Source organism: Mustelus asterias, chromosome 22 (assembly GCF_964213995.1).
Source record: "Mustelus asterias chromosome 22, sMusAst1.hap1.1, whole genome shotgun sequence".
Lineage (NCBI taxonomy): Eukaryota > Metazoa > Chordata > Chondrichthyes > Carcharhiniformes > Triakidae > Mustelus > Mustelus asterias.
Genome location: NC_135822.1, coordinates 61977745 through 61993476, shown reverse-complemented (window position 1 = coordinate 61993476; position 15732 = coordinate 61977745). Strand labels below are relative to the sequence as shown.

Here is a 15732-nt window from a genome sequence, read left to right as displayed (position 1 = left end):
TGCCAAGAAGTGTCGTAATAGGAAATCCATGTATACACAGGATTTTTCTTAGAACAATGTAGATCTAACTTACCTAAGTCGATAATATGATGACTATAGATTGTAAACTGTTCCTCCGCTGCTTATAACATTTTTGTCAAGTTTTTCGATGTCTGTGTCTCTGCCGGTGCGACTCTGCAATCACGTCACACTGCCACTGACTTCTCTCTGAGGAATGATTCGTTTCTGTTAAATAAGCGTCTTTTTTTCCTTCCAGATAAAAATACAGCACTTAGGGATGGCCTGCTGGTGTTCTTCCTTCTCGTGGCACCTCTGCTCCTTGTGGCCGTCTACTTGTTTGTGAAAAGAAATGAACTAGTGCGAAGATTCTGTCGAAAGCGAAGTTCACAAACGCACAAGTAACAATTTTACTCTTTTCAATGTCAATGGATGTCTGTATTTTTTTTTTAGAAAAAAAGCAATGGCCTGGGTTCTCCAATCTCGTTCGTCCCACCATTGCTGCCAGCCAGAACGGAGAATTTGGCGCAGTCAAATTGCTAGTTACTGCAGCAGGACCAGAGCATCATGGCCGTGGGTGAGGTCAGAGAATTCCTAATGCCGGCAGTTTGAAAAGAAGCATAAAATGTTGGAAGAGCACAACAATTCTGTCAAAATCAGATGAAATTGATTATCACGCAGGCAAACTCTGTGATGCTCAAGGGCTTTAGACAAAATATTTTTACTTGGAACACTATGCTTCTGGATTGTAACATTCAGAAATGATGTACCTCACTGCTCTTGTCCCTTCTTGATGTGGAGGTGCCGGCATTGGACTGGGGTGGGCACAGTAAGAAGTCTCACAATGCCAGGTTAAAGTCCAACAGGTTTATTTGGTAGCAGGAGCTTTCAGAGCGCTGCTCCTTCATCAGGTGAGTGAGCCACTCACCTGATGAAGAGGCAGCGCTCCGAAAGCTCGTGCTACCAAATAAACCTGTTAGACTTTATCCTGATGTTGAGAGGTTTGTCCCTTCTTGTATTTAGACACAAGGCCTTGAATTGTAGTGAAGCGTGGGATAATACGCTTCTTTAATGGTCACTGTGGAAGGCGTTGTGGCACAGTGATTGTGTCACAACTTCTGGGCATGAAGTTCTGGGTTCAAGTCCAACTTCAGGACGTGATGGCTTCTGAAGCTGCAATCATAATGTGGTCAGATAGGTTAGTTACCTGCGATTCCTTCCAATACGCCTAATGCTCAAGAGTGTGTGAGTTTTCTGGTCAGCCACACTGCAAAAGACAATGTCAAACCACTGCAGTACTTTTCCAAGCATATTTGTGGACCATGATTGCCGACACCCTGTCAAGGCATGGTACATGAAGGAGGAGAAGCCACGGCACTTGAGAAAGAGAGCAATTTCTTGTGTGATGCAAGTTGTGATATCTTGGGCTGAAAACATAAAGGCAAATTTGATCGTCAATACTGTATGACAACTGTCTTATGACACTGAAAAGCAGTCTTTATAGATGATTCTGTAGAAGTTGAGAATTTAAAATAATTCATTTATGGGATTTGGTTGTCACTGGCTGTGCCAGCATTTATTGCCCATCCCTATTTACCCTTCAGAAGTTGGTGTTAAGCTGCCTTACTGAACTGCTTCAGTTCCTGAAGTTCGAGTACAGTGCTGTTCGGGAGGGAGATCTCAAATGAGCTACAGGTTGTAAGTTCAGATAGTGTGAGCAAAGAGCTCCACCCTGCATCTTATGCTCTGAGGTGACCTGCAACTTTTTTGTAGCATGCTGTCAGCTAACTGTTAAATCTGTCAGTCAGCTTGGCCTTGATGCTTTATGCATCTGGAGTGCACATGGGATGGTTTTTTGGAGCGATATGTTGAAGAACGAACAAGAGAGCAGGCCATATTGGACTGGGTGTTGTGCAATGAGAAAGGATTCGTTGGCAATCTAGTTGAGAGAACCCTTGGGAACGAGTGACCATAATATGGTAGAATTTTTGTCAAGGTGGATAGTGACATAGTCTGTGACGTAGTCTGTGACAAGCGGTGTTCCACAAGGATCAGTGCTGGGGCCTCTGTTTGTAACATACATAAATGATTTGGGGGAAAATGTAAATTGGGATAATAGTGGTTCGTGAGGAGGATTGTCAGAGGATATAGCAGGATACAAATCGGCTGGAGACCTGGGCCGAAAGGTGACAGGTGGAATTTAACTTGAACAAATGTGAGGTGATGCGATTTGGAAGGTCTACTGCAGAAGGAAAGTACACAGTAAATGGTAGAGCCCTTAGAAATATCAGCATACAGAGTGAACTAGGCATGCAGATCCACTGTTCCCTGAAGGTGGCAACTCAGGTGGACAAGAAGGCGTATGGCATGCTGGCCTTCATCGGCCAGGGCGTTGAGTATAGGAATTGGAAAATTATGTTGCAGCTGTATAAGACTTTGGTTAGGCTGCATTTGGAGTATTGTGTACAACTCTGGTCACCACACTATCGGAAGGATGTTGTTGCATTGGAAAGGGTGCAGAAGAGATTTACCAGGATGTTGCCTGGTTTGGAGAATATGGATTATGAACAAACTTGGATTGTTTTCATTAGAGCGTCAGAGGATGAAGGGGGACCTGATAGAGGTTGACAAGATTATGACAGGCTTGAATAGAGTGGATAGTCAGAGTCTTTTTCCCAGGGTTGAAGGGTCAATTACTTGGGGACAAGGTTGAAAGTGAGAGGGGGAAAGTTTAAGAGAGATGTAAGGGGCAAGTTTTTCACACAGAGGGTGGTGAATGCCTGGAACTCGCTGCCGGAGGAGGTGGTGGAAGTAGATTCTATAACAACATTCAGGAGGCATCTGGATAGGTCCGTGAATAGGCAGAGAATAGAGGGACATGGACCACGTAGAGGCAAGAAAGCATTAGATTAGAGAGGCATCTGTGTCGGTACAGACTTGGTGGGCTGAAGGGCCTGTTTCTGTGCTGTACTGTTCTTTGTTCTTTGTATATCTGACCATTGCAGCACTTCCTCACTACTGCACCGAAGTATCAGCCTACATTCTGCATGTGTGCAAGGAGTGGGACTTAAACAAAGAACAAAGAACATTACAGCACAGGAACAGGCCCTTCGGCCCTCCAAGCCCGCACTGACCATGCTGCCCGACTGAACTAAAACCCCCTACCCTTCCGAGGACCATATCCCTCTATTCCCATCCTATTCATGTATTTGTCCAGACGCTCCTTAAAAGTCACTACCGTATCCGCTTCCACTACCTCCCCCGGCAATGAGTTCCAGGCACCCACCACTCTCTGTGTACAAAATCTGCTTCGTACATCTCCTTTAAACATTGCCCCTCGCACCTTAAACCTGTGCCCCCTAGTAATTGACTCTTCCACCCTGGGAAAAAGCTTCTGACTATCCACTCTGTCCATGCCCCTCATAATCTTGTAGACTTCTATCAGGTCGCCCCCTCAACCTCCGTCGTTCCAGTGAGAACAAACCAATTTTCTCCAACCTCTCCTCATAACTGATGCCCTCCATACCAGGCAACATCCTGGTAAATCTTTTCTGTACCCTCTCCAAAGCTTCCACATCCTTCTGGTAGTGTGGCGACCAGAATTGAACACTATATTCCATGTGTGGCCTAACTAAGGTTCTATAAAGCTGCAACATGACTTGCCAATTTTTAAACTCAATGCCCCAGCCGATGAAGGCAAGCATGCCGTATGCCTTCTTGACTATCTTCTCCACCTCCATTGCCACTTTCAGTGACCTGTGTACCTGTAAACCCAGATCCCTTGGCCTATCAATACTCTTAAGGGTTCTGCCATTTACTGTATATTTCCTATCTGTATTAGACCTTCCAAAATGCATGACCTCACATTTGTCCGGATTAAATTCCATCTGCCACCTCTCCGCCCAAGTCTCCAACCGATCTATATCCTGCTGTATCCTCTGATGGTCCTCATCGCTATCCGCAAATCCACCAACCTTTGTGTCGTTTGCAAACTTGCTAATCAAACCAGTTACATTTTCCTCCAAATCATTGAGATATATTACAAACAGCAAAGGTCCCAGCACTGATCCCTGAGGAACATCACTTGTCACAGCCCTCCATTCAGAAACGCACCCTTCCACTGCTACCCTCTCTTTGACCGAGCCAGTTTTGTATCCACCTTGCCAGCTCACCTCTGATCCCATGCAACTTCACCTTCTGCACCAGTCTGCCATGAGGGACCTTGTCAAAGGCCTTACTGAAGTCCATGTAGACAACATCCATTGCCCTACCCTCATCAATTATCTTCGTCACTCCCTCAAAAAACTCGATCAAGTTAGTGAGACATGACCTCCCCTTCACAAAACCATGTTGCCGCTCACTAATACGTCCACTTATTTCCAAGTGGGAATAAATACGGTCTCGAAGAATCCTCTCCAATAATTTCTCTACCACTGATGTAAGGCTCACCGGCCTGTAATTACCTGGATTATTCTTGCTACCTTTCTTAAACAAAGGAACACCATTGGCTATTCTCCAATCCTCTGGGACCTCCCCTGCAGCCACTGAAGATACAAAGATTTCTCTCAAGGCCCCAGCAATTTCCTCCCTTGCCTCTCTCAGTATTCTGGGGTATATCCCATCAGGCCCTGGAGACTTGTCTACCTTAATGTTTCTCAAGAACCCCAATACCTCCTCCTTTTTGATCTCAACATGACTCAAACTATCTACACATCCTTTCCCAGACTCATCACCACCAAGTTCTTCTCTTTGGTGAATACTGACGCAAAGTACTCATTTAATACCTCGCCCATTTCCTCTGGCTCCACGCAGATCCCCTCCCTTGTCCTTGAGTGGGCCAACCCTCTCCCTGGCTACCCTCTTGCTCTTTTTAAAAGCCTTGGGATTTTCCTTAATCCCGCTGGCCAATGAATTTTCGTGACCCCTTTTAGCCCTCCTTACTCCTTGCTTAAGTTTCTTTCTACTTTCCTTGTATTCCACACTTGCTTCGTGTGTTCCAGCCTCCTAGCTTTGACAAATGCTTCCTTTTTCTCTTTGATGAGGCTCACAATATCTCTCATTATCCAAGATTCCCAAAACTTGCCACACTTATCCTTCATCCTTACAGGAATGTGCCGGTCCTGAATCCCTATCAACTTACACTTGAAAGCCTCCCACATGCCAGATGTTGATTTGCCCTCAAACATCTGCCCCCAATCTACATTCTTCAGTTCCTGCCTAATATTGTTGTAATTAGCCTTCCCCCAATTTAGCACCTTAACTTGAGAACTACACTTATCTTTATCCATCAGTACCTTAAAGCTTACTGAATTATGGTCACTGTTCCCGAACTGCTCCCCTACTGAAACATTGACCACCTGTCTGGGCTCACTCCCCAATACGACGTCTAGTATGGCCCCTTCCCTATTTGGACTATCTACATACTGTTTCAGGAAGCCCTCCTGGATGCTCCTTACAAACTCTGCCCCATCCACGCCACTAGCACTAAGCGAGTCCTAGTCAATAGATGCAGCTATATAAGACCCTCGTCAGACCCCACTTGGAGTACTGTGCTCAGTTCTGGTCGCCTCACTATAGGAAGGATGTGGAAAAGATTGAAAGGGTGCAGAGGAGATTTACAAGGATGTTGCCTGGATTGAGTGGCATGCCTTATGAGGATAGGCTGAGGGAGCTCGGTCTTTTCTCCTTGGAGAGACGAAGGATGAGAGGAGACCTAATAGAGGTGTATAAGATGTTGAGAGGCATAGATCAGGTGGACTCTCAGAGGCTTTTTCCCAGGGTGGAAATATCTGCTACGAGAGGACACAGGTTTAAGGTGCTGGGGGGTAGGTACAGGGGAGATGTTAGGAGTAAGTTTTTCACACACCGGGTGGTGGGTGAGTGGAATCGGCTGCCGTCAGTGGTGGTGGAGGCGAACTCAATAGGGTCTTTTAAGAGACTCCTGGATGAGTACATGGAGCTTAATAGGATGGAGGGTTATAGGTAGGTCTAGAAGGTAGGGATGTGTTCGGCACAACTTGTGAGCCGAAGGGCCTGTTTGTGCTGCAGTGTTTCTATGTTTCTAATATAGGGGAAGTTAAAATCTTCCACCGCAGCAACCCTGTTACTTTTACACCTTGCCAAAATCTGCCTACATATCTGTTCCTCTATTTACTATTAGGCTGTTGGGTAGCCTATAGTTAACCCCCAACATTGTGACTACACCTTTCCTATTCCTGAGCTCTACCCATATTGCCTCACTGTTTGAGCCCTCCGAGATGTCTTCCCGGAGTACAGCTGTGATATTCTCCTTAACCAGTAGTGCAACTCCCCCACCCCTTTAAATCCCCCTCTATCCCGCCTGAAACATCTGTATCCTGGAATGTTAAGCTGCCAATCCTGTCCTTCCTTTAACCAAGTCTCTGTAATGGCAACAACATCATAGTTCCTCGTACTAATCCAAGCTCTAAGTTCATCTGCCTTACCTGTTACACTTCTCGCGTTGAAACAAATGCACTTCAATCCACCAGACCCTCTTTGATTAGCAACCCCGCCTTGCCTGCTGTTTCTGAGTCTTACTGGCCCTGCTCTCTGGTTCCCCTTCAGCTAATTCACCTTTGCTTTGGATCCCACCCTCCTGCCAAACTAGTTTAAATCCTCCCGTGAGACACCAGCACACCTCCCGTCCAGAATATTTATGCCCTTCCAGTTTAGATGCATCCCATACTTCTTGTACTGGTCCCATCTGCCCCGGAAGAGACCCCAATGGTCCAGATATCTGAAACCCTCCCTCCTACACCAGCTGTTTAGCCACATGTTGAGCTGCACTATCTGCCTATTCCTCGCCTCACTAGCACGTGGCACAGGGAGTAATCCTGAGGTTACAACCTTAGAGGTCCTGCTTTTTAACTTTCTACCTAACTCCCTAAACTGCTGCCGCACGACCTCATCACTCATCCTACCTTTGTCGTTAGTACCAATATGTACCACAATCTCTGAATCTATCTTCTGAGGCTTCCAGTGGTATGGATTGACTTGAGCTAACCTGAACTACATTCATTTGATTGGGTCCCTGGACAGTCAAGATTTTTCACACGCTCTTGATAACCCTCTTGTTAAATAGACAAGCGTTGCAGCCATTGCAATTCATAATTGCACATATATCAATGCCTAATATGACTAACAAACTGTCAGTGATGCTATCTACCGGATGAGATGTGAAACCATGGACTGTTTCCATAGAACTATTGAAAGAAAAGAGGGAAATTATCTCAGTATTCCAGTTAATAATCTTCCATCAAACAACAAAACCAATGAAAGACAAATTAACTTGCAATACCACCTCGTTTACTGTTAGTAGGATCTTACAGTACAATTCCATGTTCATGTACCAAACGACAGTTACTGCATTTCAAAAGTAGTTAATTGTGAAATGCTTTGAGGTGCCTGAAGAATATAATAAGTTGCGATAGAAGTGCAAATTCACTTATTTGAAATATATTTGCATTTGTGACTATGGTCATTGTGCATCAGGATACAACATTCATTTGTAATCTTCCATCGATGATAGAAAAGAAACTTGACGAGGATAAGTGTGGTTGCATGTATTAATGGATTTATTGGGTTATTCAGTCACATTTGTTCTATCTAAATTAGGTCTGAAAACCGAGCTCAACCAAGAAGTGCCTCAAATAATGCAGCAAAGGAAGGGGTAAGTCTTGGTTCCTCAATGTCACTATGTTTGAGCATCAACCCAGTTCAGATGTTGTTCTAAATCGTAGTCTGGCTGTTAGATGGTATTACAATCTCCATCGAGACTTATTTTTTCAGTGATTGACTAGAAGGATCACCACATGGCAGGATTTCAAGTTTTAAGACTTTTAATGCAATACGAAAACTGAAAATAAGTGTCTAAATACAATCAGTGTGAATTGCATACTCTAAACTACAGAAAAGATCCCCCATTTAATGTTTAAGCTGTAGTTACAAATCTCTCTCTCTCTCTGCCCCCTGCCCCACCCCCGTGCCTCCAGGTGGAAATGCTAATTAGTGATCAAGACCACCAACGCCATTCTATGTTAGAATTCAGTAGATGAAACCGGACATTCTGAATAACTTCCTAGACATGGAGAGTAAAGTCTGTCTTCCACGAGCAAGGTTACTTGGGTCAAGATTTGCATCTTGCGCCGCCTTCCCAACAAAAAAAACCTTGGCCTCCCTTTGACTTTTAACAACTTAGCTACCCAGGCTTGTTGTCAGCAGAATTCACAGATGGTCCCGTAACCCACATTATTTCTCCATCTTGCCCTAAAATAAAGATTCAGTCCCAAAATCTAACTGCCTTACCAACAAAATATTCATAACAATGGATAAAAATCATTCTTAATTCATGCCTTGGAACAACAGTGCGGCACAGTGGTTAGCACTACTGCCTCTCAGCGCCAGGGACTCGGGTTCACTTCCGGCCTCGGGTCACTGCCTGTGTGGAATTTGCACATTCTCCCCGTGTCTGCGTGGGTTTCCTCCGGGTGCTCTGGTTTCCTCCCACAGTCCAAAGATGTGCAGGTTATGTTGATTGGACATGGCAAATTGACCCTTAGTGTTAGAGGAATTAACAGGGTAAATATGTGGAGTTATGGGGATAGGGCCTGGGTGGGATTGTTGTTGGTGCAGGCTCGATGGACCAAATGGCCTCCTTCTGCACTGTAGAGATTCTATGAACTGCGCTGTTCTGAGGTGAGAACTAAAGCTTGCATATTTAACATGTATTTCAATCTGTTTGCTTCCCCATTTGATTCCTGCTTTTGTGACAATGGGTATGTTTGATAAAACAAGTGGCTGTAAATGCCCCAAGTGTAATTTGCGCTTTTCCTTGTTATGCGTTAGCAATTGAACTAATAGCCAGGCACCATAGTGCCTAGGTATGGTTGATTCTGTCAGACACGCTGTGGACTTAATCGCTCTGCTCCATGGGTTTTGGTTTCATGTTACTGCTTCAAATTTACACAACTGCACCAATAATTGTCGCAACACTTGGAAACTATTTTCCATCCTGAAAAAGCTGCACAATATATGAAGAACAGATATTTGATGAATTAGGTGAAGTAGCTCCTGTTTATCCAGCTCCTGAAATCCTGGGCAGAAATCATGCACACATTCCTGTTGGAGGTGCACCAACAATCAAGATATCCTTTATCCAGGTCTTAAGCCAGCATTAGACCCTTTGCATATCCAAGTAAGGAGCTTAACGTCTGTTTCAGGCCCCCTACCTAACGTTGGCTTTCCCTGATGCAGGCAACACTGCCCACTCGGGGGAAACTGACCCTCAACATCAGGTAAATAAAAACTCTCACTCCCACAGTCACCATCCTGATCCTGTGCGCACTCTGCTACCAGCCCCTTGGTCTGCAATGCTGATCCCGAGACTGCCAACCCACCCTGACCTCCTTGATCCCAAGTCCAGCCATTTATCTGTGTATTGCTCACACATGCAGAACTTAAGCTGTGCTGCTTCATCCAACAGCACTGGCTTAATTGAATATGCTCTGATGTTCAATATATGGGCTCCCAATATCTCACGTTTTGGGCACGGAATATTAACTCAACAACGAAGAGACAGCCAAAAAAATAGCACACCTGAATTTAACCAACATTACGATTTACAAGCCAGAACTGCGTAGATACTTCAGGCTATTCTAGTTCCAATACGTAAGGGATGGTAAGGAGGACAAGACAAAACTAGTTCCTGCCAGACCACAGTGTCAAAATTTAGGACTATCAGCCACAATACTTTAGACGGAGCAGTAATTTTACTTATTTTCAACATCTCAGGTCAACTTATTGCCAAGTCAACAGGTAATTGAAATTATTGAACCTTCAGGAATAAACATTTCGCTAAGCTGGTCTTCTGTCTCTGCTTTCATGTAATATTCGGGCAGTAATTTGGTGTTTCTCTTGAATACAAACTCACAAAGCTCCTCTGCATTTTGTGCATGATTGAAAACCTATTTCAGAATCCGCTTTAAAGGAAGTAGACCAATGCTGCAATTCTTTGCTTGAAACTAAATCTAAACTAACTATAACTTTTGTTAAATGTAATTAGTCACAACTTAACCGTTGGGAATATTGAGGCTAAGTGCTGCTCAAAGATAATTGACCATCTATGACCAACAAATGCTGATAAAACATACTCACAACATCAGGGAGCTTTGTGCATTGTGAGAAAGCTTTGATTCTGGAACTGCATGCAGCATGATAATTTAAGGGGTAGCTCTGAGCAAATGTATTGAATGTGCAATGAGTCAGTAACTAATTCACGTTTACGGCCATGATAGTTCTTTGATCTGTGTATAATTCCACTTTTTGTCAAGTGCAGGCAGTGCTTTTCCGATTAGGGAGTGATGCAATAGGTTTAACAATACTGGGTGGCACGGTGGCCAGCACTGCTGCCTCACTGGGCCAGGGACCCGGGTTCAATTCCGGCCTTGGGTCACTGTCTGCGTGGCGTTTGCGTGTCCCCCTCGTGTCGGCGTGGGTTTCCTCCGGGTGCTCCGTTTTCATCCCACAGTCCAGAGATGTGCGGGTTAGGTTGATTGGCCAGGTTAAAAATTGCCCCTTAGAGTCCTGAAATGCGTAGGTTAGAGGGATTAGCGGGTAAAATATGTGGGGGTAGGGCCTGGGTGGGATTGTAGACTCGATGGGCCGAATGGCCTCCTTCTGCACTGTAGGGTTTCTATGGTTTCTATGGGTTAAAGAACAAAGAACAAAGAACAGTACAGCACAGGAAACAGGCCCTTCGGCCCTCCAAGCCTGTGCCGCTCCTTGGTCCAACTAGACCAATCGTTTGTATCCCTCCATTCCCAGGCTGCTCATGTGACTATCCAGGTAAGTCTTAAACGATGTCAGCGTGCCTGCCTCCACCACCCTACTTGGCAGCGCATTCCAGGCCCCCACCACCCTCTGTGTAAAAAACGTCCCTCTGATGTCTGAGTTATACTTCGCCCCTCTCAGCTTGAGCCCGTGACCCCTCGTGATCGTCACCTCCGACCTGGGAAAAAGCTTCCCACTGTTCACCCTATCTATACCCTTCATAATCTTGTATACCTCTATTAGATCTCCCCTCATTCTCCGTCTTTCCAAGGAGAACAACCCCAGTCTATCCAATCTCTCCTCATAGCTAAGACCCTCCATACCAGGCAACATCCTGGTAAACCTTCTCTGCACTCTCTCCAATGCCTCCACGTCCTTCTGGTAGTGCGGCGACCAGAACTGGACGCAGTACTCCAAATGCGGCCTAACCAGCGTTCTATACAGCTGCATCATCAGACTCCAGGTGGGGTTAGGTGGATTGGCCATGCTAAATTGCCCCTTAGTGTCCCGGGATGTGTGGGTTCGGGGGATTAGCTGGGTAAATATGTGGCGTTACGGGGGATAGGGCCTGGGTAGGATTCTCTGTCGTTGGGGCAGACTCAATGGGCCGAATGGCCTCCTGCACTGGAGGGATTCTATGATTCTGTGAAGATAAAGGCTCACACGAGGAAACCTGCCTCATCATCACAGCCTCTTTTTTGTTTACTGCTTCCATTGTCACAATTTAAAAGTATTGTTTCAGGAGTATACTATTTTCAAACCCTTCTCTATTCCTGTTATATCTATTTAAAATGTTAATTACTTCTGTCAGTCAACGACTGCTGAGACCATGACTTTGTTTTGTGCCTGGGAGTTCACTTAAAAGACAAATCATCTGTACAGATAAAATAGCTGCGAGCTTATCCGCCTTCAGCTGATCGTGGCATTTATTGATGTTTCAAGTCCAGCTTGTTGTTAAGGTCGCTAACTAATACTTAGAGCTGCATTGTTCACACTTACATTTTCAAAACTTATTTCAAAATAATTATGGCTTTCGATGACAGATTTGACTGAAGACTTCATTCCTGGCCTGTGCTCAATGGGCTGATTTCAGTCTGGGTGGGGAACAGGACTTAAATGCATCTGCTGTACGTAAAGGAAAATCTGCTTTGATTTCTTGCTCAGGATGGTCACCTTGTGACCCTCTGCTGGAAAATCTGTCGGGGGGGGGGATTCTCCCAGTCTGCGTGGGCCGGGTGACATCAGCGGAGGCCATTTAGCGCGCTGGGCGCCACGACCTCCGCACGTCTCTGGGGCCAGAATTTGTGGCGCATCTGCAGTTGACATTGGTGGCAGAGGGAGGGAAGGGGGCTGATCGGGGCTGGCCATCCGGAGTGTGGGGAGGAGGGAGCCATCAGGGCAAGCCCAGAGACGTCCTGGAGGCCATTGATCGGATGGGGTGGGCGGTCGGTAAGGGCAGTGTAAGAGGAATTTCTCAGGTATCCCCTGGGGTGCTCTGTACCTGTTGTACCTCACTCAACCAATACATAGACTGCGAAAGACAGGATATAGTTAAAGAATGAAAAGGAATTTATTTGCTCATGCATGCATCAGGAGAGAGACACAGTCAATGAGGGTTGACTGTCCTCTCTGACCTAATATTGCCCGGTAAAATGATTATATTATTCTGAACATTTCAATATCCCGCCTAGTCTTGTCAATCAGACTGGAGGGCCCAATCTCAATGTTCAACATTATTACCTTAGCCAATAACGTTCTATCTGTCAACAGGAATAAGAGATTATTAATTTATTGCCCATGTAGGTTCCTCCCCCTTTACCTAGGAAACCTAACCCATGTCATTACCAGTAACCAAGGCCATTATTAACATCTGTGATTTTTAATTGGTGAAAGGAGTCACTCTTTCGCTGGAACCTGGGCCTCCTTTATCAGCTTGAGAGACTGCTCCAGCCTCACTACCCACGAACGAATTTACTCCCTTAAATAGCAGGCACATTAAACTTGCCTTTTGTATATCCAAAAACAGATAATGGAAGCCGCCTTTCTGCGCTCCATTGTATTAAAAGAACTTGGCCTGTCTACCACTGTGTTTCCCATCATGCTGCATTCAGAATGAAGTTGGCCAAGGTGCACAATACATATATATTGAAAATACAATTTAAGCTTATAATAATTAGTTAATCTGTGGTTATACAGTTTATAATACCTTTGCAGTTTATAATACCTTTGTATATTTTGTTCCAGACACATTGTGAATTCTTACTAAATATAAGGCACTTTATAACTACCTTAACCTAGTCTACTTATTATGGTAAAACTAAAATGAAAGGCCTGATACTACAATTCTATACTACCCCCCCATCAGTCCCTGCTTTTGACCCTTAGCTATAGCCCAAGATAAGGCCACTAAATGGGAGTGTCCTAATACTTATTCCTGTGTCCTGAAGGACAACTGGTCCCTTTGTATCATTGCTTGCTTAACTTAACTGCCATCACTGGTACTATCCCTTCTGTGGACTTGGACAACCTTGCACAGGCACACTTAACTACATTGACAAGCACCATCAGTGCCAAGATCACCATGAAGAATATTGCAATCCCTTGTAGGACTGATGTTCCCAAGGAGCCCAGCCAGCCTGAGAGCTAACCAGCTATGGTAAATGGTTCAGGGTCTTTGAGTTTCTCTACCGCTTTCCTGATATGATTAACCAGATTAGTTATGTTTTCTGAACTATCTGGTATCTCCGTGCAACACCCTGATCCAATCACTGCACTAGTCCTACCCCTTGCCGCCAAGACTTACTCCAATGCCAATCTGTATTGAAGTGCCACAGTGCGCATGGCTACCATCTCATCATTAACCTTAGCAAGGGCAGTTGCTGTATCATTGGCAACTTGTTCCAAAATGGAGCGTAAAACAAGAATTTCACGCATCGCTTTAGCTACTCCAAATTGGGGAAACACGATGCCAAAGAATCATTCTGTTTCTGTAATAGCTCGTCGATGTCTTGGCAAGGGAGGGAGTTTAGGAGTGTGATACATGTATGGGATTACATATCCAAGGTAACACGACCCCTTCCATCTGACAGGGAGCCAAGGATATGCCTTATCCCCACAAATCCAATATCTTCCATTGAGAGTTGGATAAGTCTTGCCTCCTCTAAAGCAATAAGAAATATTGCAAGATTGGTCATTATTGGGTGGACTCAGGCATAGCCGGGTGGTTCGATCTACCATGTGTTCACATCCACTCATGCCTATGTTCTCCCCTTGGCCTTCCACGTTTCTAGCCCAATGTATCCCTTTTGGTTTTGCTGTTGGCTGTTTTAAAACTAAACCAGGAGCTGGTTCCCCTGGGTTATCGATAGTATATATGTGTTTATACGACCTGCACAAGACTCGCTGTTAAGAAATTCTTTCCTTAACTCTCTACTGATTACCCTTCCTGCATATATGGGGATGTGTGAACATACCCAACACTTCATCTGACTGGTCAATCTAGCATGTGTGTGCCATATATAAGTAAGCATCAACACGTACCTCCCGAGGGGAACGCTGAAGGACCTCAGTTGCTGGTCCCACCTGAGGCCAAATCTGTACATTCAGTACTAAAAAGATATAATGACATGCATTCATTATAGCAGTCTCTACAACTTCTGTCTTATAATCAAACACAATTGTTGATCAATGTCAGGTAATAATACAACTCGTTTACAAAACTTGCACAATCACCGCCCCACACTTTGCACGCGCTCGCGACTTGACTTGCTTCTGCGTTGGGGGATGTCCGGTCGATCTTGATTGTAGCAGTGGCAGGTCAGAGATCTTCTGTGCACATAATCTGTAATAGAATCCTGATGGCCTCGCGACCTTAAATTTAGCAATCAGAATAAATTCGATCTAATCAGATTCTCTCCACTTCTACAATTATAATAAGTCAGTCGGTCGCTGAGTCAGGTTCGCTATCTTGGGACTTACCACCAGGGTACGGCCTTAACTGAGTCCAGTGTCTCCAGTGCGGGCCTCACTTCTCATCAATTAGGGCACGTGTCTGCCCTGTAACCACCACATCAAAAGGCCCTTCCAAGCGAGTTCCGAGCCCCTTTTTGTCTGTCATGAGTTTCACCATTACCTCATCTCCCAGCGAAGGCAATTTAGGAGTACTCTCTCCCGCCAATTTCGTCCAATCTCGGTGCTGCTGTTGCGTGATCACCTGCTTTTTGAGAAAATGTAGATTGTCTATTTGATCCCTCCACATTCAATTCATCCTCTCCACCATCCCTCAACTCTGAGGGCGATGTGGTATGTGAAACCTCTGCTTTATTCCCAACATACGACAGATCCCTCTTTCAAAACTCTCCCTGTGAAATGAGTTCCCTGATCAGAATCCAGCTGAAGAGGCATTCCCCAGCTGGGAATGATCTCATTTGCTAATATCACAGCTACTGTTGTAGCTGTGGCATCTTCACATGGGAATGCTTCAACTCGTCCAGTAAACTGGTCTACAATTACTGAACAGTACATTTTTCCTGTACCCATGGTAACGGCCCTGTAACATCCATTTGTAAATTCTCCCAGGGTCCTTTGGGTCTGGGTTGACTTCCCATTTTAATCTTGCAGGGACGTCCTGGCACCACTAGGGTGCACTGCAGACTTCTCTGACAACACTAACATTTCTTCAATAAATCAAGCATTCTGTCCCTGCTTGTGTGTACTATTCCGTGATAAATCTTCAGCAGCGAATGCTGTATTACTTTAGGAACTATTATTTCCCCTTCCCTCCTCCATATTCCATCATGACCTTACCATCCTCCATCTTTTTTCCATTGCTTCTTTTCCTCTTCATGTGCTTGTTCCTGCACTTGTTTTACATCAATATCTGGACTG

General features: G+C 44.9%; 1 protein-coding gene across 2 annotated transcripts in view; it reads left to right on the top strand.

Moving 5' to 3' along the window:
- The window catches only part of LOC144510106 (disintegrin and metalloproteinase domain-containing protein 9-like), a 142499-nt gene that overhangs the window by 110651 nt on the left and 16116 nt on the right, over positions 1-15732 (top strand). The window contains exons 19-21 of one of the 2 annotated variants that reach the window (XM_078239381.1): positions 257-398; positions 7633-7687; positions 9808-9831. In XM_078239381.1, the coding sequence (XP_078095507.1) occupies positions 257-398; positions 7633-7687; positions 9808-9831 (221 nt within the window). The remainder of the gene's footprint in view (positions 1-256; positions 399-7632; positions 7688-9807; positions 9832-15732) is intronic. The other variant, XM_078239382.1, reaches the window with a different exon arrangement.